This window comes from Hyposmocoma kahamanoa, unplaced genomic scaffold (assembly GCF_003589595.1).
Source record: "Hyposmocoma kahamanoa isolate Upper Pololo Valley unplaced genomic scaffold, ASM358959v1 79, whole genome shotgun sequence".
Taxonomy (NCBI): Eukaryota; Metazoa; Arthropoda; class Insecta; order Lepidoptera; family Cosmopterigidae; genus Hyposmocoma; species Hyposmocoma kahamanoa.
The window spans coordinates 7,000,632-7,028,195 of NW_020653993.1; the positions used below are offsets into that span (position 1 = coordinate 7,000,632).

Sequence of the window (27,564 nt, forward strand, 5' to 3'; positions counted from 1 at the left end):
ACAGTTATGTCGCACTGCACACGGGATAATTTCAACAAGATTTTTCTGACGTCAATAACAAGTTGATTAAAAAAGTGTCAAATGGCTTGTCTATTCATTCAATTTATCAATGAAATAGGAAATGAAACTATTTTTTCGGATCTAAATTGCGTATATAGACTGACAGTCACCCGTGACCATGGTACTGTAAAAGACCTGAAACGTTGGTTTATTTAAAAAAAAATGCGCGATTTAAGTTCGAAAACATAGTTTCATTTCCTATGTGTAACAACCGCGAAAACCTAAGAACTCGATATATCAATGAATTTGGTAGGCAATTTTTTCAATCAACTTGCTATTGAATATCGACAGAAAAATCTTGATAGAAATTATCCCGAGCGCATTGCTCAGCATTGCTGTTACATAAACTGTCACCCCTCCCGCAGCGCGCAGCTACCTCAGGAACCGACTCAGTTAAGTGGTAGGCCTGTATTATTGTTATTCACCACTTTCATTGCAGCGCGCCTTTCCTGCGAACCGATAGCTTAGGTAACCTTTGTTGTCGTAAATTTATACCTTCATAATGGCTCTAGATTCCACATCAAATTTGATTGAAATTGTATTCCATAGCATTTAAGTTCATTTGAAAGGAGCAACTCCTACAGTTTCCTGCTTGTCCTTCTCAGAAACGTCAGCACAGTAAGTAAGAAAGAGCTGTAAGTGACTTTCTCAACTATTTTTGACCGACTTTTGACTTTGGTTATAAATGTAACAAGGATAATTATTAAGAGGAGTTGCTACACTTAAGCAACAGAAAAAAAATGTTTTACTATTACGCTATTGCTATTGCTTATTTTTATTACTTTCTATGTGTGTTATCAATGTTATCATTATCACCAATATTTCGGACTAAAGGACTAGAATCGAAGGTAATTAAACAAATGTAAAAATGTATTTAGATTTAAGAGTGTTAAAAACATGTGCATTGTTTTTGTAAGTATAAAAAAATATGAAACAAAATTTCACAATACAGTATTTTATGCAATCGTTACACAATGAGGGTTCTTAATGCCGAGTGGCCTAAGTATTAAGGTACGAGATTATGACCTAAGTATGTAATGATTGCATACATTACTTTTTCTACCAGTAAATAAAATTATGAAACAGAACCAATATTTAATGTAATTTTGTTAACAATCCATGACAAAAAACGCATTTAAAAAAAAAATTAGTTTTAACCCATTTATTAGGTTAGGCAACGGTTCACCATACGGCCTCTTCATATATGTAGACGAAAGCCAAGTACCGCATAATATATTTTAACCAATATATTTTTTATAAAGATTAATGGCCCGGTTGCAAAACTTTTAGGCCAATTGAACCCATCAGGGGGCAGTATAGCGTTTAAGTAGCGTCCTAATTGATATTTTAATTACCATAAATACGACGTTCTTTTTTTGAAACTTTTTTTTTCAGCTCAGTGGCGTGTACCGTAGACAATAGAATTTTGATTAAGAACTAAAAAGAGCGACTTTGTGATAAGGTTTATGAAATTATAATTGACAAATTAAAGTACAGGAGAAGAAAAAACAACTTACGTATCACGCGCAGGTGTAGATGGCAACTTCTCGGCGATAGGTTCCGTGGAAGTTGAAGAAGACATGGTGTTGCTGCCGAATCCACTTCCTACAAAATAGTACGTTACAGTTACTTTGAAAAGTAAATGAAGTTAAACTAACAAAAGTTTGATCCTATTTTGGTTATTAAATAATCAAACTCGTGTTTTATGATTACCATATCGTCGGTGTTTTGTAGAAAAGGTGAAAGCGCCATTTTGAAAAATATTTAAGGAGAGCACGTTTTAATTATTCCCGTCTGTTTTAATATACACTTCCGGATATATCATTCGAGCCACCTCGCATTTTCAGCATTATTAGCCCTAAATTTAAACGATGTTTGATTGATCAAAAACTATTAAGCAATTTTGAAACTAGTATACTAAACGTCTTTTCCAGAAATCCTTGTTGGAAATTTGGATTTGCAAAACCGGGGGAAAACTTTTTCTTCGACGATAACACTACTTTTGTATTCTAGGCCTTTAAGACAAAAATGCGAATTATGTGTCCGGAACATCGAGTATATAACCAGAAGTAGAGACGGAATGTCATTTAATTTGTTTGAAAACTATTCTGCCATATCATTACTGTGACAACTGCGCTCCGATTGGCTAGTCCTAGATTAGCTAGCTAAACAATTGACGTGAGTCGTCAATGGGTGTCGTCAACTGTTTAAACTTCAAATCGACCAGTTAAACTTGAGCTTGCTATAATGGATGCAAAATTACGTATTTACCTACACTTACCTACACCACCGAGTAGAACAGCACGGCATTGTTAGAGATATTATCTTTATTATAGTAAATACAGAATATTTTTGGAATATATGGAGACATACACACAGGTCATAAGTTGGCCTGTCTATATTTCAGTGCAAACGAGAGTTGATATTTATAAGAGCTGTATCGCTAATGTGTTACCAGGAATATATGGCCCTTATTTCGTCTCTATTTCTGGTTATATATCCGATGGTCCGGAAGTACATTTACGTCCTTTCTACAAAATATCAACGGATTAAAAACTATACGTCTATACGTTTCCCGTTAAATATAGTCTTTTTTGGAAAAGAGAGATTTTTTTTCCAACTTTTTTTTACAACATAATTATATGTATATAATATACATAACATATACAAATATATTTTTTTTAATTTTTCTATTGTTTGTATGAAAAAAAATTCTCAACCGCTTATTCCTTTTTTTGCTTATTGACAACCTCGGTGGCCCAACGGTTTGTACTGTGAGCGCTGGATGAGGAGATTCCGAGTTCTACTTCCGGTAGGACCAAATTGGAAAAGAAAATTTTCTAAATTGCTTCAGGGTATCAACTCCCGCTCACCGTCCGACATCTGTTCGAATCAATTACTGTCAAATAAGTAGTGCTCGACCCAACCAATTGACAATGTCAAGTATGAAGCTTCATTCCATCGAGTATGTATATTACCAGAAATCGAGACGAAATAAGGGCCATCTATTCCTGGCAACTCAGTAGGTAAACGGACCTTATATCGCTTTTAAATATCAACTCTTGTTTGCGCTGAAATCACAAATTAGAAAGCTGATACAGTACAGCGCCAACAACTAATCATTCATTTTCAATGATTCAATCAATTGTAATCAAGGTAATATCTCTAACTATGGCTGTTCCATTCGGTGGTGTGGGAAAAACAGCAAAACATCTAATTACAAAACAAACGGAATCACATTTCATCGGTAATTAAATATTAAATGTGTAATTTTGCAATTTTCGTCCATTATAGCAAGCAAGTTAAAACTGTGTAGTACTTTAAATCGACGAAGTAAGACAGTCGACAACACCCGTCAATTGCTTTGAATTCGGGCTGACCAATCGAAGCGCAGTTGTCACAGTAATGATTTGGCAGAATAGTTTTCAAACAAATTAAATGACATTTCAATACAACACAATACAAATATTCTTTGTTACACACTGGGACAAACACAAATTAATACCAAAAATAAAAAGACAGGTACAACAGGCGGCCTTATTGCTACATAGCAATCTCTTCCAGGCTACCTTCCGGTTATAGGAAAAACTGTGAGATAATAATTAATTGAGGGCGCAACAGAATTCGTATTTAAAACACATATGTGCACATACACAAGTGAGAAAAACAAAAATAAAAATAGAAATAATAGGAATAAATAAATAAAATACTCAAATAAATAAATATCAGAAAGAATACATATGATTACACAAAATGAAGTAGGATTATATATAGAACATAATAATAACAACACGGGCGATCAAAAACAGATAAGAATAGTACAGAAAAGAATGAGCTTTGAGTAGAGTTTTGAAAGACTCAACAGACTTAGCGCGTCTCATCGATTCAGGCAGAGAATTCCACAGCTTGATGCTTCTAACCTTGAAGGAGTTGGAATAGAAGTTAGAAGAACGGATAGGGTAGTTTAAAGAATGATTAAGAGAAGACCGTAAGGTGCGACTGAGAGTAGTGCTATGAAACACGAAACAATCTTTGAGGTAGGGAGGAGAGGTGGGATTAAAGAGAATAGAGTACAGAAGTGATAAAAGGCGAAAGTCCCTTCTACGATTGATGGGCAACCATCCAAGTTGGGATCGGAATTCTGAGACATGGTTAAATTTACGCAATCCAAAAATGAATCTTGTTGAGCAAGCCCTCAGACAAGTCTAGTCTAGTATAGGCAGAAGGAGTGACTGTGCCAGACTGATTTTAGTCGGAATGAGTAGAAAATTTCCTAGAAATTTCGTCTCCATTTCTGGTTATATACTCGATGCTTCATTCGCATCATGCATCTTTTAACTTGGTAGCCGTTTAATGTCATAGTAGTTGTTTCGGACGGACGTCGGACGGAGAAAGGGAGAAGACCCCCTGGTCTGGATGTACTGTCAAGTGCCGCAGGGTGAATTCCTATGCTCTTGGTACTCAAAGTACAGGGAATTCCCTAGTTTGAGACCAGGCAAAGTTTGTAGCTATCACGCACATTATTATTATTATTTTTAAGTTTCAAAATACATTTTACCAGTCCCATTGAACTTATTGTAATTAAAAATATGGGCCATATTGCTTGAATTAAATTACTATTATTAATATTTTTTTTTTAATCGATGATCCTAAGAAAGATTATTAGTTCTTAATGCAAGATGTTTAGGTAAAACTTTCTTCTTGAATGGCATTTGCTTACCAAAGGACATTTGCGAGCGTGGCGGCTGCCCTCTCTTGGCGGCTTCGAGTCTCTCTCGTTGCAGCTCCTTGGCGCGCTCGCGCATGCGATTCGCTGCCTCGCGCTCTTGCGTCTGAACGTTTAATGTTCATTCATCGTAATAATTGTAACATTTTTATTTAAAAAAACCGACCTCAAAAGTTCGAGGAATTACATATATTTGCCAAGTTCTATTGAAATCGGTTCCTGGAAAGTACACGAAACAGGATTCATCCCCTAGTTTATCACCCACAGAGGTGGAATATTTTCTTCAAATTTAAATGGGACCAATGAAAAGAGTGTTCACAAACAGTTATCGCATAACATACATAAAAAAATACAGGCGAATTGATAACCTCCTCCTTTCTTTGAAGTCGGTTAAAAATCAATCAAAAGGAACGGGTTTCTTTGCAAGAGCTCAGCGTTTACCTTATTGGGGAACATTAGTCACATAAAAAAACATGCACGCCAGAGAAGATTTAAGAAATTTTTAAGGAATGTTGTGATGGCGTATAGTGAACAAATAAAAAATAAGATCAAAGTAAACAGCTACAAAGAGGTTAAAGAAGTGTCTATGAACCGTGAGGAGTGGACAAGGCTACACCGACAAGAATCTAGCTCTTAAATAAGATGATGATGATGTGATGTACAATGGCCTAAAACCATCTTCGAAGAGGGAACCCAGTACAGAGCACTGAGACATGAGTTGATGACAACTGCAGGTAAAGCATAACAGGACATACCTGCCTAACAGCCTGGTAGATCTTTTCTTCATGAGAGTCCATCTCTACAAAGGAGCGAACCTGGAACAATGCAAATTGTAAATTTATTTATTAGGAGAAGAAGAATTTATCTATATTAATTTATCTTAGTCATATAACGTTTTATATTTATATTTATATATAATAATAATAATGCGCACACATTCATACTTCCGCAGTAGGGAAACCCTGTATCGCGGGTGCCATGGACACACACTTAGACAACCACAAGTTACACCCAATCTCACGAGATAAGTAAGTGTAGACCATACAAATATTTCTCTCGGCCCAGGTTAACCCATGGTAGCCTAAGGCGTCGTCCTAATTGAACGCGAATACTCGATCATCGCGCGAATTGACGCTGCGATCTTCGATGACAAAAAGCGGGTGTCCTAGCAAAAAAACATGGGTTTTTTTTTATAAAATCAAGTGACGGGATGAACAAGTCGTGCGCCTGATAGTAAGCTAAACGCCTGTCCAGAACAGTTGCAGTGCCACTCAGAGCTTTACATCGCAAAGATCTGAGGGGCACTGCCACTGCGCCTGTCACCCTGAGACATAAGTTGACAAGTCCCATGTGTGTGTGTGTAATTTCACTAGCACCTGTACCCTTCAAAACGGGAACACAGTAATGCTGACATTACTGCTTGGCGGCAGAAATAGGTAAGGTGCGGTCGCGGAGCCCGCATGCGGTAATGCGACGCGCATGTCAATAACTTCACGCGAACTGATTTCAAACATTACAATCACGCAATGTAATCGTAACGGCAATTAGGACACCTATTCGAGAACTGGAAGTTTCATCGCAGGTTCACGCGAACTTGCGACGTTCGCGTAATCGCGTTCAATTAGGAGGATGCTTAATGGTAGACTTGCACCTCTGAGTTTTCGGAATTTATGTGCGAAAATTAATTTCAAATTTACAATGGGCCATTCGGTGAAGGAAACCGTCGAGGAAAGCTGCACACATCTATAATAAGTCATGTATAATAAGACATATATAAGAGTATTTCAATTTAAATATCTCGATCGAGAATCTTAGGGATGATGCAGATATAGAAAGGGAACGCAGGCCATTGTCAGTTCGGGCGAACATGTTGGTTCGAAGGTTTGCTAGATGTACAGATACAGTGAAGATAACATTGTTTAAGGCATTCTGTACATCACTGTACATGGCAAGTTGTGGTTCAAATATACCCAAAAATCATACAATGATCTGCGAGTCCAATTTAATAATGCATTCAGGACACTGTTGCAGCTCTCGCGCTTTTGCAGCGCTTCGGGCATGTTCGCAGATGCGCGCGTGGACGGCTTTGATGCAGTCTGGCGAAAGAAAACTGCCTCGCTGTTGAACAGAATGCGCGGGAGCTGTAACGGCATCCTGAAAGCGATAGCTGATAGACCTGATTGCCTCATGATGTATACAGTCGCACAGAAGCCAATTTCATTGTTAGTTATAAAGTATTAATCTAGGATAAGCTCTACTAGTATTAAAATGGACCTTAAATGCATATTATTATAATGCAATTTAATGATGTGCATTACAGGCAGTGGGTTTAGGCTAGTAGGGTAGGCTAAGGCTGCCTTGTAGAACGCAGCTGCGGCGGCCTGTCATGCTAGCCCATTTGGTGTGTGAGATAGAGCTGTGACCATTATAAAACTGACACATTCGTTATGTGATCTGAAGATCTGGCAAAATAGAGAAACAGAGCTGAAAGTTAGTATGTGAGATGTTGTTTGTTATAAAATTGATACATTCTGTGATCATATTGAATTCAGTATCATGATTCCCAACAGTGAAGGAACAATGAATGTAACTGCCACCATGGCCGAACGGTTACCATGCCGGATTGCCATGCAGAGGTCCCAGGTTCGATTCCTGGGCTGAGAGAAATATTTATATGGCCTACATTTATTTCTCTCGTGAGCTTGGGTGTAATTTGTGATTGTCTACGTGTGTGTCCATGGTACCCGCGACACAGTGTTTCCCTAGTGCGGGGCTATGTTGCGTGAGTACGTTATTGAAACAAAATAAAAAATAATTAAGAAGTATACTAACCTGTGCCAAATTGACACTCTCCCTGTAACCGAGAGCGACGATCTCGTCGAATGCAAATAACAGGTTAAATGCTTGGTTTAAAACTTCTACTTCTGTCAGTTGGGTGCAGTACTCAGGCACCTGTTTATAGACAAAAACATTGGCAAATCAATACAGTATAGAATGTGCTGCATAGGAAAATTTAGAAAGAGTAATGAGGAACTGTTTGGAAACATTTCCTTGTAAAAACAGAAAAAAAAAATTAAAAAAAAATGTTATCAGCATTTAGAAATTTAGTACAAACAAGAAACAAAGCTTTAAATAATCTGTGTGAAATGGTATCCTTATTTGTTATATTGCAATATTTTTCAGCCCCAAACATGTATTATATGTAATAAACATGTAGATAACCTTTTATTTGGAGAGGATGGTGATTTATCTGTTATATGTGGTGTGGTACCACTTAGATAATAAAGATCATTTTATTAAGTGACACAGCATCTCTCATCCATCTTCCATCTGCAGTATGTTCATGAAAAGCAGTTAAAGTAACAAAAAATGTCATTGAAACTAATTTGTGTTTAAATGTGAAACAAACAAATTAGATGTTACTTTTACAGAGATACTCATAAAAAATAAAAATTGTATTGTGCAATGTTCATGAGAATACAAAAGAATCATAAAATGTTCTAAATTTATTTCTATATCCAAGTACAGAGAGACTCACCACTCTGCTAAAAAGACGCAAAGTCTCTAGGTCTTCAAGGATGTTGCTGGCCTTAGTGGTGATGAGCAGCATATAGAGTTTGTCCAGGGGTTGGTATACATATCTGTGGAAATATAGTACATATGTTATTAATAGTTAAAATAATGACTTTTTACACAAATGTTCATATGTTAGAAAGCAAATTTTTAGATACTCTCTGGTGACATAAACACATGTCTGTTGATACACGGTGGGAATGTATAAATGGAATCTCTGTAAGAATTACTTACCTAACACTCTCAGTTTCAACAAAAGTATGTTGGCGACCGCCTGTCATGAGCTTGGGGAAGGCCGCCAGCAGTCCTTCGATACGTGCCTTCGTCATTTCGACAAACTGACGAGAGACCAATGCTAAAACATAAGGTTAGTTTCACCTTAAAAAATTGCACTAAATTAGTGATTTCTGAATGTATATTGACTAGTAACAGTACGATAATAACCTTTCCCAGATTTTGTACATACTGTCGCCGCTATAAGCACCTGTAATCACAGAAAAAAACAGTTTTAATCAGACTTGGAAGCCGGATACAATAATTGGCGATTTTCTACATATTTCAGCTAGTATTTATGTTTTTGTGGAATGTAACTAAAGAAAATTATTTGAAAGCACGAAAAGATTTGTATACCATTATGAATTCGCTGCAATTTTGCAAAATTACATCAAATTAAGAAAAGTTACGAATTTGACAACACACCGAGGTGACGTGTAGAATATTTTTTTAAAAGGTGTTACCAGATTAAGTGATTATGTACACGTACGATTTGTCTTTTCAAACGTCAAAAAACCGGTAGACGTAATTGGAATCGGTTTGAGAAAATACCAAACAGGATTACGGGGTTAAACGTGAAATGTCAAAAAAAAATGTCAGAGTTGTCACGTCAAATTGGTCAAATTGCATCAGTGAATTAACACTTTGAATTTGTGCATATTTTAGTGTAATTAAAGCGAATAGAATCACTGTTTGCCGTAATTTTGATAATTTGTGAATAGCTCCATCAAGCACATCGTAATGATGGAGCTTAAATTTTGAAGGCGCGTCAAAATTCTATGGAAAACGTGTGCTTATCACAAAGGCTGACTACTAGCTGTAAGTTAATTTTTTTATTGTTGTTTTGTTAAAAGATTTGCCGTAACACGTAGGGACACATGGCCGGAGGGTATGTGTGTGCCGGAGCCAATATATCGCGGTTACTTCGCTAATGTTTAATCATTCATTTGCATACAATCATAATTTTTCTTTACGATTGATGTTGACTCGTGCGCGTCAATAGGCAATACGACGCTAGTTTCTGATAACGACCAGTCTTATTGTTAGCAATTGGATTTTCTGCTAGTGAATGTGTATTAGAACAATAAATAGTTTCTGAATAGATTTCAATTCATTTGTAGTTTCTTAGGCAATGGAGGAGACTTTTCTTATTGACGATAGTGATTCCGAGGTATGATAACAGACAGTTTATTGTATTTATATCAACGAGTATCACATTGAAGACAATAATAATTTTATCAAACCTGTCATTTCTTTTGTATATAAGTAATTGTTTTAAGAACATTATTTAACGAGGATTGTTTTGTTTGTTCTCTTGTTTGTATTGTAATTTAAATCCTATATCCTAACTGCACTAAACTCACTGGCAAATATGGGCCAATTAAATTTAAAAGCTGGTTTTGCTTAAAATTTAATTTTAAAAAATCATTACAACTTACTATTGTTTGGTAAACAACACTGCTCACATCATTTTGAGTAATTTGAAAGAAGAGTGTAAAAGCTACATATATTATTATTAACAAAATTTTTAATGTATTGTCAGTTATGGATAATAATAATAAAAGTATTTTAGATTTTTTTTTTTAAATCTCTTAACACTAGTGTTAGTAGGTTTGACAATGAAATAAAAAATATATTGTGGTATGGAGCTGCACCTAATACTGTAACATTGGGGAGCCCACAAGTCTATAAACAAACTCAGAAGTCCATTGAAGCTACAGCAGAGGTGGGCTTGCTTGGAGATGCTGTGTTTTCACATTGTAGCACAGAAGTCTTGCGTGTGCACCTAATATGTAATTGTATGATAATCATGTTTCATTTTGATTTAAGTTCTGCGTTCTGGTCACATTCCAACTAAAACATTCTTTCATATGATGGGTTTTAAACCATTCCTATTGTGCAGTACTTGCAATAAAATAGAGGATCTGTATTATGGATTGGTGGAAATAACTGTAATGGGTTACATGAGGGGTACAATGTTTGGGAATGTAAGTTTATGCAATGGATAAATTAATTGTTGGCTCAGAGAGCCTGTATGTATTGGAGCTCTAAACTTGTAAAATTTTTTCAACATGGCCCTTGATTAGGGAACCCAGTATTCCTCCCATGACATAGTCACTCAAAGTGGCCTCAATAAAAAATAGATTTAAAAAAAGTAACATTCAAAAGTAAAATACACCGATTTTAGACTTAAGCAGTGTTGTTTGCTAAGCAATGGTATTAACTATAATTTGAAGATCATAAGTTACTTGACTTATATCTACTGCAGTCAACTACAACTAATCTTTTAGTTTTGTGGTCTTTTTGCTCATGATTGTAGAACACTTTTAATAAGGACATTTTAGTATGAGGTTAGTAGATTATTAAATGCCAGGGATACTTTCTTATTTCCAAGTGAAGTTTTGTATTGTAACATCTGGAGATTGTCCTCAAGCAAATAAATAAATTATTTTGAGTATTTTTAAGGTTGAAAAATATTATGAATTTTACACTGATTAAAAAATTCATAAATTATTTTTTAATTATCTTTCATCAGCTAGTATTAGCCATAATCATAATATATTTTATCTTGATGGTAATGAAAGATAGTTGCACCTGCGTAATGTCTTATTGTAATAGCGAGTGATACAAAATGAATACTTTTTAAATGTTTAAATAAGGGAATTATATTAATAAAATTACCAAGGAATCTTATATACGGCCACTTTGCAGTAGCCGAATAAGAAGTATGTATAGAAATGAAGAAGAGATGTGCGTGCCAGAACGGGGAGAGCAGCCAGGCGAGTTCGGCCGACTGCACTGACTGTGACTTCCTGATTGAACGGGACGATTCCTCACAAAGCGCCCACATAGTAAGCTCTTTGAAGCTTTTGTATGATTATAGTACATCTGTGCCTAGGGGTTCCAGTACAATCAATTATAGTTGCAAAAATTTTATACAAGCAGGGACCAAAAAGAAAACAGGCATTTAATGTGTGTGCAAAATTGAACACAAAACGCATGCAAATACGACAGAGTTTAACGTTTTTCTTATTGATTGGTATATTATTTATTCTACCTTTCTGCATTTTCTTTATATTCAAATTTGCATGTGTTAAAACTCCTGTGATGCTCTTTCGGTCCCTGACTATAAGACCTACCCAGCAGTGGGTTGTTTAAGGTTTGACACAGTAGATTACGATAAATTTATATTGTCACATGGGACAATAATTTGAAGGGGTTCTATACCATTGCAATTCAACCCGGGACTTAGAATCAATTGAAAAAACCCGGTTAATTTATAGCTCTTTAACTTACCGGTTAATTTATCGCGCGTTAATTTACCGGTTAAAAAAGGTGCTAACCTACTCCTTCTCCGTCCGACATCCGTCCGAAACAAATGACTGTCAAAATAAGTAAAAAGTTAATGTCATGTATGAAGCTCCATTCGCACCATACGTCTTTTGATTTGATCGAGTGTTACATATTTGACAGTAATGGTTTCGGACAGAGAACAGGAGTGTGGACAGAAAAAACCGGTTTAACTCCGAAACTGTTACTGTCACATATGCTTGCGTGCTTGGTTTAGAGAAAAAGAGTAAAGCAGCGACCGTAAGACGAGGCTGTCGACATCACGTGGGCGAAAGGGAATTGAAGTCGCAAGAAGGCTTGTAACCGCGTTACTATATACGTTTCCATTCGTCTCCCTATTCATCATGTTTTAATGCACTTATGGACCTTAACGGTATTAATGGAATTATGTAAGTTGAACCCCCCTTTAACCAGTATCCGTCACTAATATGTTAATGTGAAAAACGTTGATATTCGTTATTAACAATTATTAGTTATTATATTATTAGTAATTAGTTTTTAATTTTATTTTGTTTCTACATTCTTTGATGGATACTTCTTAATATTTTCTCATATTTTCAATTGTGTTTTTTTAACATGCTGCCATATCCAGTATTAACGGTCACTTTTAATAATACAAACTTGTGCTAGTATTCGTTAGTCACACGACGTTCCACTGTGAACATAAATCTGCTTTTCGCCTCGCTGCTTTTCGGCCCCACTTAATTTCAGGAGGAAATCTACTAGTGTTGTGGATGATCGCAACACCACTACACATAGTAATGATGACACAACCTATCTACTTAAATCTATTTGTCATAAATGTGACGAAAAAAAATTAAATTCATCGATTTATATTGGTTTCGAAATTTAACCGGTTTCCAATCGTTTTTGCTTCCACAAGGTACGTATTTGACGATTTGATGGTTTTTAAAAACCAGAGTTTAAAGTGATAACTATTATTGATGATAATCATGATAATTATCACGATAATTGTCTTGACAAATATACCTTAAGAATTATCATGATATTCATTAAACTAATTGGAACATTAAAATGCTAAGAGCGCGTTCCCATTATGTAGTGACGACAGATAGTCGTGCAAATTAAAGTGTCGTGGCTTGTATATTTAAATGAAGTTGTTCACACGATTAACTGTCGTTCATGACTTTTTTGACGCTACGACGACAAGCTGTCGTAACAATGGGAAGAGCTAGAACGACAGCCGTCTGACGATAAATAAAACGTCACGATAAAAATGTGACGACAGATAATCGCAGCTTCAAACGATTCTGTCGTGCAAACGACAAGGCGGCTGCCGTGAACCGATAAATTGTCGTCACGATATAATGGAAACTGCTAGACACGACAGTCGTTCAACGATGAAATAAACGTTACGACATAATGGGAACGTGCCCTTTCTACGCTCCGGTGCCCAGCGCGGACGGTCCGCAGATAAATCCGCACTACTCTGAAACCAGCCTTAGCATTAGCATTTTATTGTTGGCACGACACCATGAATATTCATCGGATAATTATCTGATAATTATTAAAGTTGATAAAAATACCTTGATAATTTCGAAACCCGTTAAAATTGTCACTTCCGTATTGAAAATAGTAACGTGAAAATATAGTTTTGAATGGAAATTTTCGACTGTTTCATTATATATAATATATATCGAGGAGACCTCGAGTGAGGTTCCTGTAAGTTTATTAGGAAACGAACATTTCCCAGGTCTGGGTATTTTGGTTTTTGTTAGTAAGTGGAATAGGCAGAGTATATTTACCTAATCTTCAAGTAACACATATAGAGTAGACAATACCTCCCTCTGAAGTCTCGGAACTCGGAAAAAACAAGCAAAAAAATTAAACAAACTTGTTATATGTTTACTTACAATTGCAAAACTTTTTATCTAAATAAGGATAACTCTATTTAATTAACAAATAAAACAAGGTAGGTAAAGGATTCTATCATGATACTAAAATAAACAATATAAAAAAGGAACCTTAATTATCATACAATCAACATTAAGCTGCATTGCATACATACACAATTAAATCTTTTTCCCCTTTTTATCGACGGTCATTGTTCATTATTGACCATGTCAGCCTCATTAGAAAAACGTATTTATCACATAATATACAAATAACACGAACAAGACAAATAAATCAAAATACTACCTAACCGAACATGTATACAAAATTTTCGCGGCACTTGTTGGCTCAGACGAAACGGTTTGAAATCACCCAACGGTAAATGTACCAAAAACAACCTGTGTAAATAACCGTACCTATAAATCTTAATAGCCTAATATTATAGTGTAGTTGCCTAAACTAAGTACTTAAATGAGTTCCTGTATTTTAGGCATGTTGTTTGTTGTTTATACTACTGTAGTAAAGTAATTGTTAGTTACACATCAAAAGTATAAAGCGATGATTCAATACAATAATTCTGGTATTTCAGAGGGAGATATTATCACTCTATGTATATTGTTTTCCTTGACATTCACGGGAATACACTCCGCCTATTCCGATAACACAGGAAATGCCCAATTTTTTTTAAATCGTACACTATACGGCATATTATTAATTACAAGACGAACAAAAAGAAAAAAAATAATACACAATGGGCAGCGTTATCGCTTGCCAGCAACTATGATGATTGAATTCATAAATGGAACTTATTACATTGAAAAAATAACTATAAATAGGCACAGATGTACTTTTTTATTGAGTCTCCCATAAATGTTGGCGTAGTTAGAACAAAATTAATATTGGGTTCATGCACAGTCACTTGTTTTTAAAATTTTTTAAAAATCAATACTATTAAAGTCCAAGCTTCCGAGACAATAGAATTTTACGGAAACAGGCGAACCTATCACGGACTCAAGTCTGCAAATTTTTTTTAAACCACTGGTCATTGTAATTCTATTGAGACTGCAATGAGATTTTATTGCAATTACGTTATTCATTCAATCGATGTGTGTCTAACGATCGATGTTGCCTTACTAAAACTATCATGGAAATTAATATGCATGTCTTAATTTTTACCTCAGCAATTTTATATTCAAATTAAATGTTTTTATGTCAAATAATTAATATACTACGCCATTGACATGCCATCGATTGAAGAGCGAAACCCCTAAAAATTGCAATGGCAGTTGAATTTCAATAACCGTGTGGCTCCATGGCTAGCTACAATCTTTTAACAAAATACCAAACATGCCTAAAAACGTACTAAACGTATACGTATCCTGCCATTGACACTCTTAATCGACACATAACTGAGATGATTTAAAATTGGCACACTTGGGGCCATGATAAACTGTCACTTCAAATGTTCATCTTAAATCGAAACTGGGGATCTACTCCAGTAGTGCGATTCACGTAATCAAACCTTTACGATATCGTAGCGATTTAGTCGTTGAACTGCTTTTTCGTATTCACGTGTGACTGTGAACGTCAACGAGTCCAATTTTAAAGTCGTTCGATCCAAATGTCGTTAAAGTGTATTCTGGTATATGAATCGAACTTAAATTTCTAATCGATAGGTACTCAACGACAATTCATACGTATTCTGCTAAAATTTTGTCAGTTTTTTCGATCGAAACGTAACGACTAATGAACGACATCTTGGATTGTGAAATTTGACATTTAGTCGTCGAAAGTTTATTGAAAGAACTGTCAAAATTTTAGCAGAATACGTATGACTTGTCGTCTAAAGTCGATTTCGTTTCTTATACCAGAATACGCTTTAACGACATTTTAATCGAACGACTTTAAAATTGGACTCGTTGACGTTCACTGTCACACGTGAACGTTCACTGTCGCGTTGAACGACTAAATCACTACGATATCGTATCGGTTTCATTACGTGAATCATCCCACTGTTTTGCGTCCGACTCGTCGTTGAATAAGTAATACACGACCAAATCAAAATACAATGTCAAGCATGAAGCTTCATTCGTATCATGCGTTTTGTTAATTTCGTCGAGTATTACTTATTTAACAGTAATTGTTTCGGTCGGACGGAGAACGGGAGGAAATTCTCTGTTACGGTAAACTTTTGTTGTTGTTCTAATGTTCTTAATACATTGTATTTGTACATTGTTTCAAGTGGATCTTATAAATTATTTTTTTTTATTTGATTAGATTATAACCGTACCCGAATGTTAACATTCAAATCAGTAATGAGCTGTTGAACGAGAAAATTATAACATCCAATAGAAAATAAACAGTGCTTTGTTAGCCTCCGTAAAACTCTAATAGCTCCGAAATTTTGGACTTTAGAAAATAGTACTATATTTAGATTTATTTCGTGGCATTTTTTTTATTAACGATTTTCATTTTTAGTCTATGTCACATTCATAGCATAGTATAAATAAGACAAGTACTGTTATTCCATATAAACGTAGCAGCGCGGATTGTTTGCACACATTCACATAATCTAGCGCTACACTCGCGTTGCACAGTGCGTGTCTCACGCGCCAGTAATATAAAAATATAAAATTGAAGCGTTCGCTCTGTGTAATTGAATAATTATTACTGTTTTATTTTAAAAAGACCTCAAAAGTTTGCTTATGGACTTTTTTATTGGTATCGGTTAACGGAAAGTGCGCGGAACCGCATTCATCCTTTAGTTTGCTACCCTTAGAGGTGGGATATTTCATATTTCTTCAATCATAATTGGGACCCTCTGTCCAGCAAAAAATAATAATTATCATAATCGGTCCTCAAATGTCGGAGTAATCTCGTAACATACATACAAAAAAAAAACACAGTTGAATTGAGAATTTTTTAAAGTCGATTAAAAATAACATCAAATAGTAGACATTTATTGTAGGGTTTTATCTTTTTTGAACAAGAGTGCCTCAAATTCAGTACCAATCCGATATGCTAGTATAAAATTATCAATATGTAATTACTGCATTTGACAAAGCTTATTTCAATAAGGCACCAGAATACTGTGATGAATACCTTAATTTTTTCGCGCGTGATCAGAAGCGTACAGGATTGCGTGCGGCGTATTATCGTTTGAAGTTATTTAAACTAACGTTTTTTTTGTTGCTCTTATTCGTTTTTATTACAACGGAAAGAGCGTCCGTGTAAAGGCCAATCGCGAAGTTTAGACCGCGTGAAACTGATTGTAGTCCGCGGTTGCACGCGCGACTGATGAGCGCAATCGCGCGGTCTTTCGATTTTCCTTCTAACATCTTTACACGAGCGATAGAGTGTCTGTGAACACGAGTTGCACTACTTGTCATATTTATACTATGGTCATAGTTTTGTTTTCTGCAACATCTGTTAGTTAATGTTGGTAGCTAAACAGTTAGTCTGTACGGTTTAGTTAATATTTCACTGTGTACTTTACACGCAAATTGTAGTCAATGTTTAAACACTTAATCGTGCAATTTTAATCCAATTCACATATAAATGTTTATTAAAATATATCGTGCTTTGCAAGAGTTATGGACGTCCAATTTTGACGGAAAAAAGTTTTTTGCATAATAACATTCAGAATGTAATTTTCTGTGTGGTGACGTCAATAATTTTACGTCAAAATTGTAACTTACATCAAATGGTGTTGTGAGAGATGATGTGTATATATTTAATTAGTGTAGTTTTTAATCCATATTTTTTATAATCACTTATTTGCAATTCTTTATTTTCACCGCCGAAGTTTTCCGTTTCTTGTTTGATAAAAAAAAACTTTTAGCATCAGTTGTTGCTTTACCTTCCTTTACTGATTGTTGGCCACAATATTCTATGTATGGTGTGATATTTAAAAGTACACATCGAGGAGTCCGACTCAAAACCCAATATGTGAATTTTGGTAAATAGAGTTCTCTTGCACATTATAGTGAACTTTTCATCCACTTTTCAGTGGTAATAATCAATGGTCGGAATAGGGTGTTCCGTGAGTACAAGGGGTGACAAAGAGTGGTTAAAACCATCTAATATTAATTAATTCCTTTTTCATATTGGAAAAAGTAATTAATTAACATTTGGTGGTTTTAATTTAACCACTCCATGTCACTCCTTGTATACCCGTAGACATTTAACTATTCATTAGGAACACCATATTCCGACCATTGTACCGGGTATGTTAGTAAAAGTACACACATAAATCTGCCTACTGCATTTCACCGTGAAAAATAACTTATAATGAGTTAGAAAACTAATGTTACGGATATTCACACATTTATTAGGTTTTGCCTCAGACTCGTCGATATTCTGCATACTTTCTATGGTATTTGACAAGTCTAAGAAATCATATTTTAAACTTATGAATAAATTTGAAAACAGAATTCATATCGAAAAATAAAGACACAGGCATTTAGAAATTACGAGCTAGTAACAAACGAAAATACTTGTTTGTGAGTCACAATTTTAATCTCTTCATACAAGCTACATATTAATCATCATTTTGCTTAAAAGAGACAAACATCCCCCTGACACTGAAGGGGAGCTACCCCACATACGGGACGACTTGTCTGTACGATCGGTTGTCGTTTCAGACTAATCGAAACGACGAATCGATAGTGTATGTTAACGATTAACTTGAACGCCAAGGGAGTAGACATTCGCGTAGTTGCGACATTCGGGGAAGTAGACATTTGCGCGGTTGGACATTCCGGGAATCTAGACTGTGTATATTTGTATTTTTTTTTAAACAAATCAATGTGTCGGGTACTTTACAGGTCCTGTTACGGTTTAGTAAGTTCCTTGTTGTTCTTGTTTTATTACTGTGGAGTAATTTTAGTTTGTTACAATTTTAATACAAAGATCAACCACGGTACGGCGAGGTCGCTGGTTCGAGTCCAGCCTTTTCTATCTTTATATTAATAAATACATTTTCATTACCAATCTTTTTGTAATAGATAATCGTAAAAAACTAAACCTAACTCTATAGGTGGTATATGTATGTAGTATACTTGCGATGATGCGGTCAGAAAAATTATGTGGGAAGACACCGCGCACTGTATCTAAAAACATACTATTTTTGGGAACTCGCGATTTGTTGCAAAACAGATCCTTATTTATTACAGATGCTACATCTTCTGGGTTAGCGTAAAACACTATCTGCAGATAAAGTGTGTTGTCTCAACACGCCAAAGCAGTGAGAAGATGTAGGGAGTGGTATACAATCTCTACCATATTGGAATATAAAAATATTAATGATTAAAAAAAAAACAGGAATCTTATAAATTTAAACTAAGCAAGCAGGTTAATTTCTTGATTTTTTTGAAATAAAAAACAAACACGTTTTACGGACAGCATTTTAATAATAACTCTATATACAGAGTATGAATAATTGTTTTATTCAATTTGACCAAGTTCTGTTGTCCCGAGAATTTCTTCCCATACAATGAAATCATACGAAACTGAGTCAATTAGCATTAAAAAAATTAGTCAATTTTATTCATTTTCTATGAAAAATGTTTTATGAAATTGACCAACTTCGGATGTCACGATTTTTTTTTGTCCCATATAATGATGAAATGGTACTAAAACAATTTTGATATATTTTATTCACGCTTGACCAAAAAATTGACTATGCTAAAATTGTTTTCACAAAAAAAGACTTAGTGGTTACTAAGACAGTTTCCTTGTATCTTCTAAGGTTTCGGATTTCCCCATGCTGCCCCATTAAAAAAAAACACTGTATAGTGTAGATAATTATTCGTACTCGCTGATTGGACTCTTCCATTGTACTCGTATGCTTCTGGTGTAAAATAAACAAAGCGAGTCTCGATAGCACGTGATAAAGCAACCGAGCCTCATCAGATTACTATGGATTAAAAAACTTTATATTATCGCTCTGACCACTATAAATTTACCTTCATAAACTTATTGAAGTTCCCCTTATCTTACCACATTTATGGCCCTGAAAAGAGGGAGTTGAGGTCTTGATATAATGGCTGATATTCAGTGTCGGTCATTAGCGGTTATCGTTCTAGTGTTTCGAACGATTTCAAGCGACGTGCTTGTGTTCTCTGTGATTTGTTTTCCCGCGTTATTTTAAATATTAACGTGTTCTCTATCTAAACAATTTTTTTTTATTTAAAATTGTTTTTAAAATTTCACTCTAAAACGAATTCCTTATTCAAATCAATGAGTTATTCAGCCTTACACTTTGTTTACAAATGCGTTATGCATTTTTATTACCTATTATTATAATTTCAATTGAAAGTGGAACTTCATGACATTCCGTATTATAATAATGGTGTTAATAGCTATATGACAGTGTGCTCATTGTTGTGAAATATAAATTAAGATTTAAATAAAAAGTTAAAAAGTGTTTTAATTAGTATGAAAAAGAAAATAAATATAACTGTTCCACCGAAGAAGGCAAAGGTAAAATATATATTTTTTTGTAACTATAGTTTAATAGAAAATTAACAATTTTATAAAAATTCAAGAGACCAAGTTTAATTTGCTAATCGTAAAGATGAGGTCGATTGAATTGGTTCAAGAGTTCATCGTATGGTATCATAGAATCAGATTTAAGTAAATAAAGCATACACTCATAGCCCCGCACTAGATAAACCCTGTATCGCGGGTGCCATGGACACACACATAGGTAGAAAACCAGTAAGTACACCCAAACTCACGTGAGAAAAAAAAGTATGCCAAATAAATATATCTCCCGGCCCGGGAATCGAACCCGAGACCTCTGCGTTGCAGTCCAGTATGGTAACCGTTCAGCCACGAAGTCAGTTCCAGAAATTATATTTATTTTATAATAATTTTTTTTTTTTATTAAAAAGCCGACTTCAACAGTTAGGTCCGCTTTCACTGTGACCGTTACCATGGTCTCCACAACGATAACTGTCACGCGGGCTTCGCGTAATTAAATAGAAGGCGTGGTCCACATGAATTTTTTTGTAGAAATAAGGAAAGAAAAGGAACAGGAAGGGAAACGAATAGGTAAAGGCGTAAAAGGCTATAACGAACAAAATAACGATATAACTTTTCTTCAAGTGACGGGACGATATCAGAGCTTTAAGTCGCAATGATCTGAGGGGCATTGCCACTGTGCCTGCGCCCTGAGACATAAGTTGACAAGTCCCATGTGTCTGTAATTTCACCAGCACCCTTACCCTTCAAAACCGGAACGCAGTAATGCTAACATTTATAACTACAGATACTATCATATAAAAACACTCCTTACTTAAATTACATAATTACATACATGACATGGTTTTACCCCAAATGGGCCTGTATTTTCTACAAATATTATGCTTTACAAGCAGTTAGGTTACTTGATATTCAATGGTGTAAATGGTCAGAATTCTATATAAGTCGAGCACGTGTGCTCGCTTCGGAAATTTAGTAGAGAGTGGCGGTAGTAAGAAGAAAAGTAAGAGTGACGACTAAAAGGAATTAAAGAACAATTCAAAATTTCAAAACTAGTGGCCAGGAACCAGAAAAGTGTGATAAAAAGGTGGGATTACGATGAAAGAGGTTGCATCGTCCCTAACTGAAACGCATAATATGAAAGCCCTCGTGAATACGAATAATATGAGCCCCAACACAACAAAAGGTAGCTGCTGTACACTGTTTAGGAATACCTCTTTTCTGTCTGCCATTTCCATCATCAGATCACCTCTAGGTCACCATAACGTTTTATTTAGTTGGAATTACAACTATGTGCGCAGTTTCATTGAAATCGGTATAACGGAGTAATTTCACAAAAAATAATTTAATAGCATGGTAGTGAAACATTGTCATATTCAATAAACTTAAAAATTAAAAAGCTTATAACTTATGTAAGCATTCAGGAAGTTTGTAACATCAACGTATTTGTAATCGTGTTTTACGAGATAAGAATAACAATGTGTGTAGCGAGAATCGTAATGTAAGGTTATTTTTAACCAAAATATTAGCTAAAGCCCTAATACCTATGACTCATGGTAATAACTGTTTTTTGTATAATGCACTCATGACCTAATCTGACGGAATCTTTTTTTCTTTATCTATGGGCGGAATGCATATCTCTTGCGTGCGAGTAATAGCTTCAATGTATTGTCCAAGCAGGTTGATATTGACATTTTTAACACTAGTGTTGCATCGGTGAAGCGTCTTTTTTTGGCGAATAGGTATTTACTAAGTGTTGCTAATATTTCATTACCTATATAGTATAGTTACTAGTTATAATTTAATGCTCATTAATCAACGTAATGTGTGTCTATCGGTGACGACCTATAACTGACTCTATATTTTTATTTTAGTTTTACTGTAAGATAGTCGTTGATCTTCCAATAAGTTAAAATAAAATAAAATAATACCATGCGACGGGACGAATAAATCCTGTGCCTGGCGGTAAGTGACACGCTTATCCATAACAATTGTAGTGCCACACCGAGCTTTTAATTGCAAAGATCTTAGGGACACCACTGCTACTGTGCCCGTCACCCTGAGACATAAGTTGACAAGTCCCATGTGCCTGAATATCACGTTACACGCGGAAGAAGGATTTCGCCCTTTCATACGAACGTAAGAGATGTTCGTATGAAAGGGTGTATACTAAGGGTAGGGTATACTAAGAAGACTGAAATCGCGAATAGAAATCAGCTAAGTGTACCCAATACATCAAAGTGTGACGGTGTGACCTCCGTACACCGTCATCTCATCTCTTTGTATCGCCTCTCTCTGCTTGTATCCTATCATTTTTTTTTATTTTACATGTATTTAAATTTTAAATTTTAATTGTTCCATATCGAGTTCTTAGGTTTTCGCGATTGTTACACATAGGAAAATGGATTTAAATCGCGTATATTTGTTTTTTCAAACAAATATCAAAACCAAAGGTTTGTTTGAAAAAACAAATATACGCGATTTAAATTCGGAAAAATAGTTTCATTTCCTATGAATTGTTCCATTTTCCTTCACTTTCTCATTTTGTTTTCGTACCACGTTCACTCCCAACTCGACCGCCACAACAGTCGGAGCTGTTTCAAATTCCATTTACTAAAATCTTATTTTTGATTCTTTACCAAGTTATAATACAAAACATAATACAACAGTCGGAGCTAAAGAATTATCAAAAATTTGCTGCAATAGTTTTTCGCCCAAAAATGAAGCCATAAACCCGGATGTAATGGTGCCGCCATTGAAACCCTGGCTAAACACGAATATAAAGATTGGTACAGACGCTTTCTGGCGCTTTCTGGTACTTTTCAAAAGTATACCTATGGAGGTAGTAAAAATGTATAGACAATACAATGTGTTGATTTGCATTCTTGCCATATTTACTTTCTATATCCGAAACTGATCCCAAATCACTAAAAAAAATAAATCGAAAATAAACTGAATTCCTATTTTTTATTTAATTGCGGTAACCATGCTTGATCCACAGGTCATTGACTTGCACTACACGTGGCACAGGTACGAGCAACCATTTGAACAATGACCTATGCGCAGAATATATGCATTTTAGATCTATTTGGTGGTAGGGTATGGGTAGGGACGGGGGCGATTATCGTACCGAGCGCGTGATTGGTAGATCATCAATCGCCCTTGCGGATTACGTCTACGTTCCGCCGCTGACATCGCGCATACATTCTAGTTTCTCTCGAAATGCAACGTAGTTTGGTATGTAAACAAGAGTCAGTGCAAAAAAAACCCGTTGCCATGTTCACCAGACCCTGCATTACCATCAAGTGCGTTTTTATGGCATGATGTGAAACGTTTAGTTTACGCAGATTACGAGTGTCAAAGAATTCCGCGGAAAAATCGTCTCTGGTTTCTTTCTGCTTTTTCTGTTGTGAAGAATGTGCTAAGTTGAAACGAAACTCTGTATATCTGTAGCTGGCTCCGGTACGGAGCCTGCCACCAGCTGTGGAGCTAGGTACTTCTAGCACTACTTTCATGTAACCTAAAGTTGGTAAGTACCAAATCTAAGTTACAAAAACTTTTTTCAGTCAACTTTTGTAACTACTGTAAATAATGAGTAAATTATAACAATACTAGTACATAAACATATTTTAAAAAATAGGCAAATAAGCAATCGAGAAAGAAAGTACGTAACGTTCGGTGAAGCGAGTGGCGGGGTCACTGTCCTCCGCGGTGAATACACTCGGGTAAAATTTTACAAAACTTTACTAGATACATTTAGGCAGAATATTGAAGATAATATTTTTTTTAATATTGATTTAATGATTTAGCATTATTTCTATAATTAATTTCTTAAATATGGCGAGAATGCAAATCAACACACTGCATAAGAAGTATTCTATTCTTATATTAGGAATTTTAGTAGCAGTACGCACACATTTTTTTTAAAATATAAGTTAATTTTGGGGTTTTTGTGACATACATGCACCAAACACACTGTTAGACCATGCGACCAGAAAGAACCCGAAACATTGGTTTCGGGCTACTACACATTTATGTCAGTTAAAGCTATTTCTTATCGGCTCGAGCCTATTCCATGTTAAGCAGTATGGCGACTCTCTTTTTTGAAGAAAACAAATAATAGGTTGGGGAAAAAGTTCTTTCGTATTTCATTGGTGTAAAGTTGTATTAAAATCTCTTTGGCTGCACAGTATGTATCTGGCTGTTTTTGATACTATTTTTTTTTTAATTTATTAAGGCTTTGGCAAAGCCATCAGCCTAAACATGCAGTTTAATTATGTTTCTGTAAATATGGCCGCCACAAAGAGTATAGGCAATTTGAGGCGGCGTGCTTGGATTGACTCGGGATTCCTTAAAACGGCCCGATACGGGTATTTTAATTCGAGATTCGTATAATTTCGCGTTTTAATCTTCGATTAAGGCACAATAGCACTATCCTATTCCACTTTAAACTAGATTTCACAAAATAATTGAAAGTCAAAATAAAAACGACACTTTTCCCTCCAAAAGGTCCAGAGCGAATCCTTTTTGATACCATCAGAAGGATTACATTTTAAAAAATAAAATTAAAAAAATAAAACCCGATTCCCGCCATTTTTCTTTTGTTTTTCTGCCTGTCATGATGAGTGAATTTAAAGAAGAAATTCGATACATTCTGACATTGACTTACAAATAAATGGACGACGGGTCTAATACAAAAACCACGAAAAAATGTCCCAAGTCAACCTATTCGAAATTTAAATTGTAATGTTATCGCAGTATCGCGCTGTCAGTAGAACAAATGAAGACTAAAGTGGAGTGTCGCACTCTGTATACGATTTTAGCGCCTTACAAGTGCGGACACGTTTTAGCGCGGACCCGACGTCCATATAATTGTAAGTCAATGCATTCTGAAGTTTTATTTCATGAAAGGGAAAAATGCGACACAACCCGCGAAAAAAATTTGTGACGTTTATGGACTTAACGCAGTGTCAGTAAGAGTAGCACAAAATTGGTTCAAGCGCTTTCAGTCCGGGAACTTTGATGTCAAAGATGAAGCTCGTTCTGGCCGCCCTGTCACGGATAAAGTTGATGCCATTTTTGAAATAGTGGAGCAAGATCGACATATTAGTAGTTACAACCTTGCTGAAGAGCTAAATGTTGACCATAAAACGGTTTTAGCCCATTTGAAAAAGTCTGGGTATACAAAAAAGCTCGATGTTTGGGTACCGCACGAACTGACTGAAAGAAACCTAATAAATCGAATACACATTTGCGATTCTCTACTAAAGCGTAATGAAATAGAGCCGTTCCTAAAAAGATTGATCACTGGTGATGAAAAGTGGATTACCTATGACAAGAACGTGCGAAAAAGATCATGGTCAAAGGTTGGTCAAGCTCCACAGACCGTAGCAAAACCCGGATTAACTCGCAATAAGGTAATGCTTTGTGTCTGGTGGGATTGGAAGGGTATAGTTCATTATGAGCTTTTACCGCCAGGCAAAACTATCGATTCCAATCTCTACTGCCAACAGCTTATGAGACTCGAGCAAGAAATACAGAAAAAACGGCCGGAATTGATCAACAGAAAGGGTGTGGTTTTTCATCACGATAACGCCAAACCACACACATCTTTAGCCACTCAGCAAAAATGGAGAGAGCTTGGTTGGGAAGTGTTAATGCATCCGCCATATAGTCCTGACCTTGCACCCTCAGATTTCCACCTGTTTCGCTCTCTTCAGAATTCTTTGGGTAGTACTAAGTTAACATCACGAGAGGACTGTCAAAACTACTTGTCGCAGTTTTTTGACCAGAAACCCCAAAATTTCTACAGCAATGGGATAATGTCACTACCTACAAAATGGCGACAAGTTGTCGAACAAAATGGCACATATATATTATAACTAAATGTAAATAAATAATTTTAAAAAATGTATTGAATTTCTATATAAAATACGAAAAGACTTTTTCCCCAACCTAATATATTATTCGCGATTTTAGATGCGGAAAAAAAATAGTTTCATTTCCAATATGAAAACATACTTAACCTTTTGTCCTTTGATGTATTCTCATGCTATTGTCTTGCTGACAATTATTTCATACGATGTTCCTTGTATTAAACTGTAATTACAGCATTTACAATTTTTTACTGCACTATTGCCCATCGATCGTTATCTTTCAAGGCCATTTCCTCGAAGACATGTGTTCACTTCACATCTAAAATATTCAGTGAAGCCTGATGCCTTACATCGGAATTCAATTTTCGAGATTTGAAAGGGCAAGAAGAAGACCACAATCAGTGAATAGGAATTTTTAGCGCATCAGGACTAAAAAGTCGTATTAGCACAATCATAATATGATTAATTGACAATTCATATTATGAGTTTCTTAAAATTCATGTAACGCAATTCATCTGCGTTTAGGAACAATAGAGTTCCTTGTGAAAGAGCTCATCCAGGGAAGTTCTACCACCTTACCTATTTCTGCCGCCAAGCCGTATGAACATTACTGCGTTCCAATTTTGAAGAGTAAGGGTCCTGGTGAAATTACAGGCACATGGGACTTGTCAACTTATGTATCAGGGTGACGGGCGCAGTGACAGTGCTCCTCAGATCTTTCTGATTTAAAGCCCTGGTGGCACTGCAACTGTTATGGATAGACGTGTCGCTTGTCACCAGGCCCACAACATGTTCGTCACATAAAAAAAATAAACCTGGGTTTTCATTGAGAGATTGAGAACTCTATCTAGGTTTTCATTTAGACATTATTTTCCAATTATTTTTACTTTACTTTTCTCTTCACTGACGTAAATTGGCTTTGGCACAATTTTGTTTTTTAATGTCTTGTATTATGTACAATTAGACGTGTATGAATATTTATGTGTTAACAATGAGACTTTAAAGTATGTTACTAATTGTTATGCCATACTTATTGACATGTATTATACATGCATTACATGTGCTTGTTTTTGAGGACACAGACAAAAAAACAATAATGCTGACTGCTCATATTTGATCTCGGAAACAAGTTTAATTTTGTTAATTTTTTTTTTCTTTACCGACTGATAACTTGTTGCTGGCAAGTTACATTTTTGGACATTAGGTGACTGGTTTTTAATATATTAATTTCTTTTTATGATAGCTCCAACAATGAACTCAGTAGTTACTGGCGCCCCGAAATGTCAGAGTTTAATTAATTTTTTAAAATGCTGATAATTTTGTTGCTGCCTAGCTGTTAGATTTAAGACATATTGATTGATAATG

General features: G+C 35.4%; 2 protein-coding genes across 4 annotated transcripts in view; one reads left to right on the forward strand and one right to left on the reverse strand.

The window, feature by feature from the left end:
• Positions 1–462: 462 nt before the first annotated feature.
• On the reverse strand, positions 463–9,073 carry LOC113233676 (coatomer subunit delta). Its single transcript, XM_026468851.1, has 9 exons — positions 8,990–9,073; positions 8,804–8,843; positions 8,594–8,714; positions 8,325–8,427; positions 7,619–7,738; positions 5,542–5,601; positions 4,781–4,892; positions 1,578–1,665; positions 463–509 (listed from the first exon to the last, which is right to left on the reverse strand). Exons 1-9 carry the CDS (start codon positions 8,990–8,992, stop codon positions 491–493), a joined length of 666 nt encoding a protein of 221 aa, XP_026324636.1. The 5' UTR covers positions 8,993–9,073; the 3' UTR covers positions 463–490.
• A 280-nt stretch (positions 9,074–9,353) lies between these two features.
• LOC113233644 (deubiquitinase DESI2) overlaps positions 9,354–27,564 on the forward strand; it is a 38,766-nt gene continuing 20,555 nt past the window's right edge. Inside the window, exon 1 of one of the 3 annotated variants that reach the window (XM_026468812.1) lies at positions 9,354–9,451. Coding sequence is in view for 1 of the 3 variants with exons in the window: in XM_026468810.1 (XP_026324595.1) it covers positions 9,765–9,803 (39 nt within the window). In the remaining 2 variants the exon portion in view is untranslated. Of the gene's footprint in view, positions 9,452–9,748; positions 9,804–11,392; positions 11,485–27,564 lie in introns of those variants that run through there. The other 2 variants (XM_026468810.1, XM_026468811.1) reach the window with 2 other exon arrangements.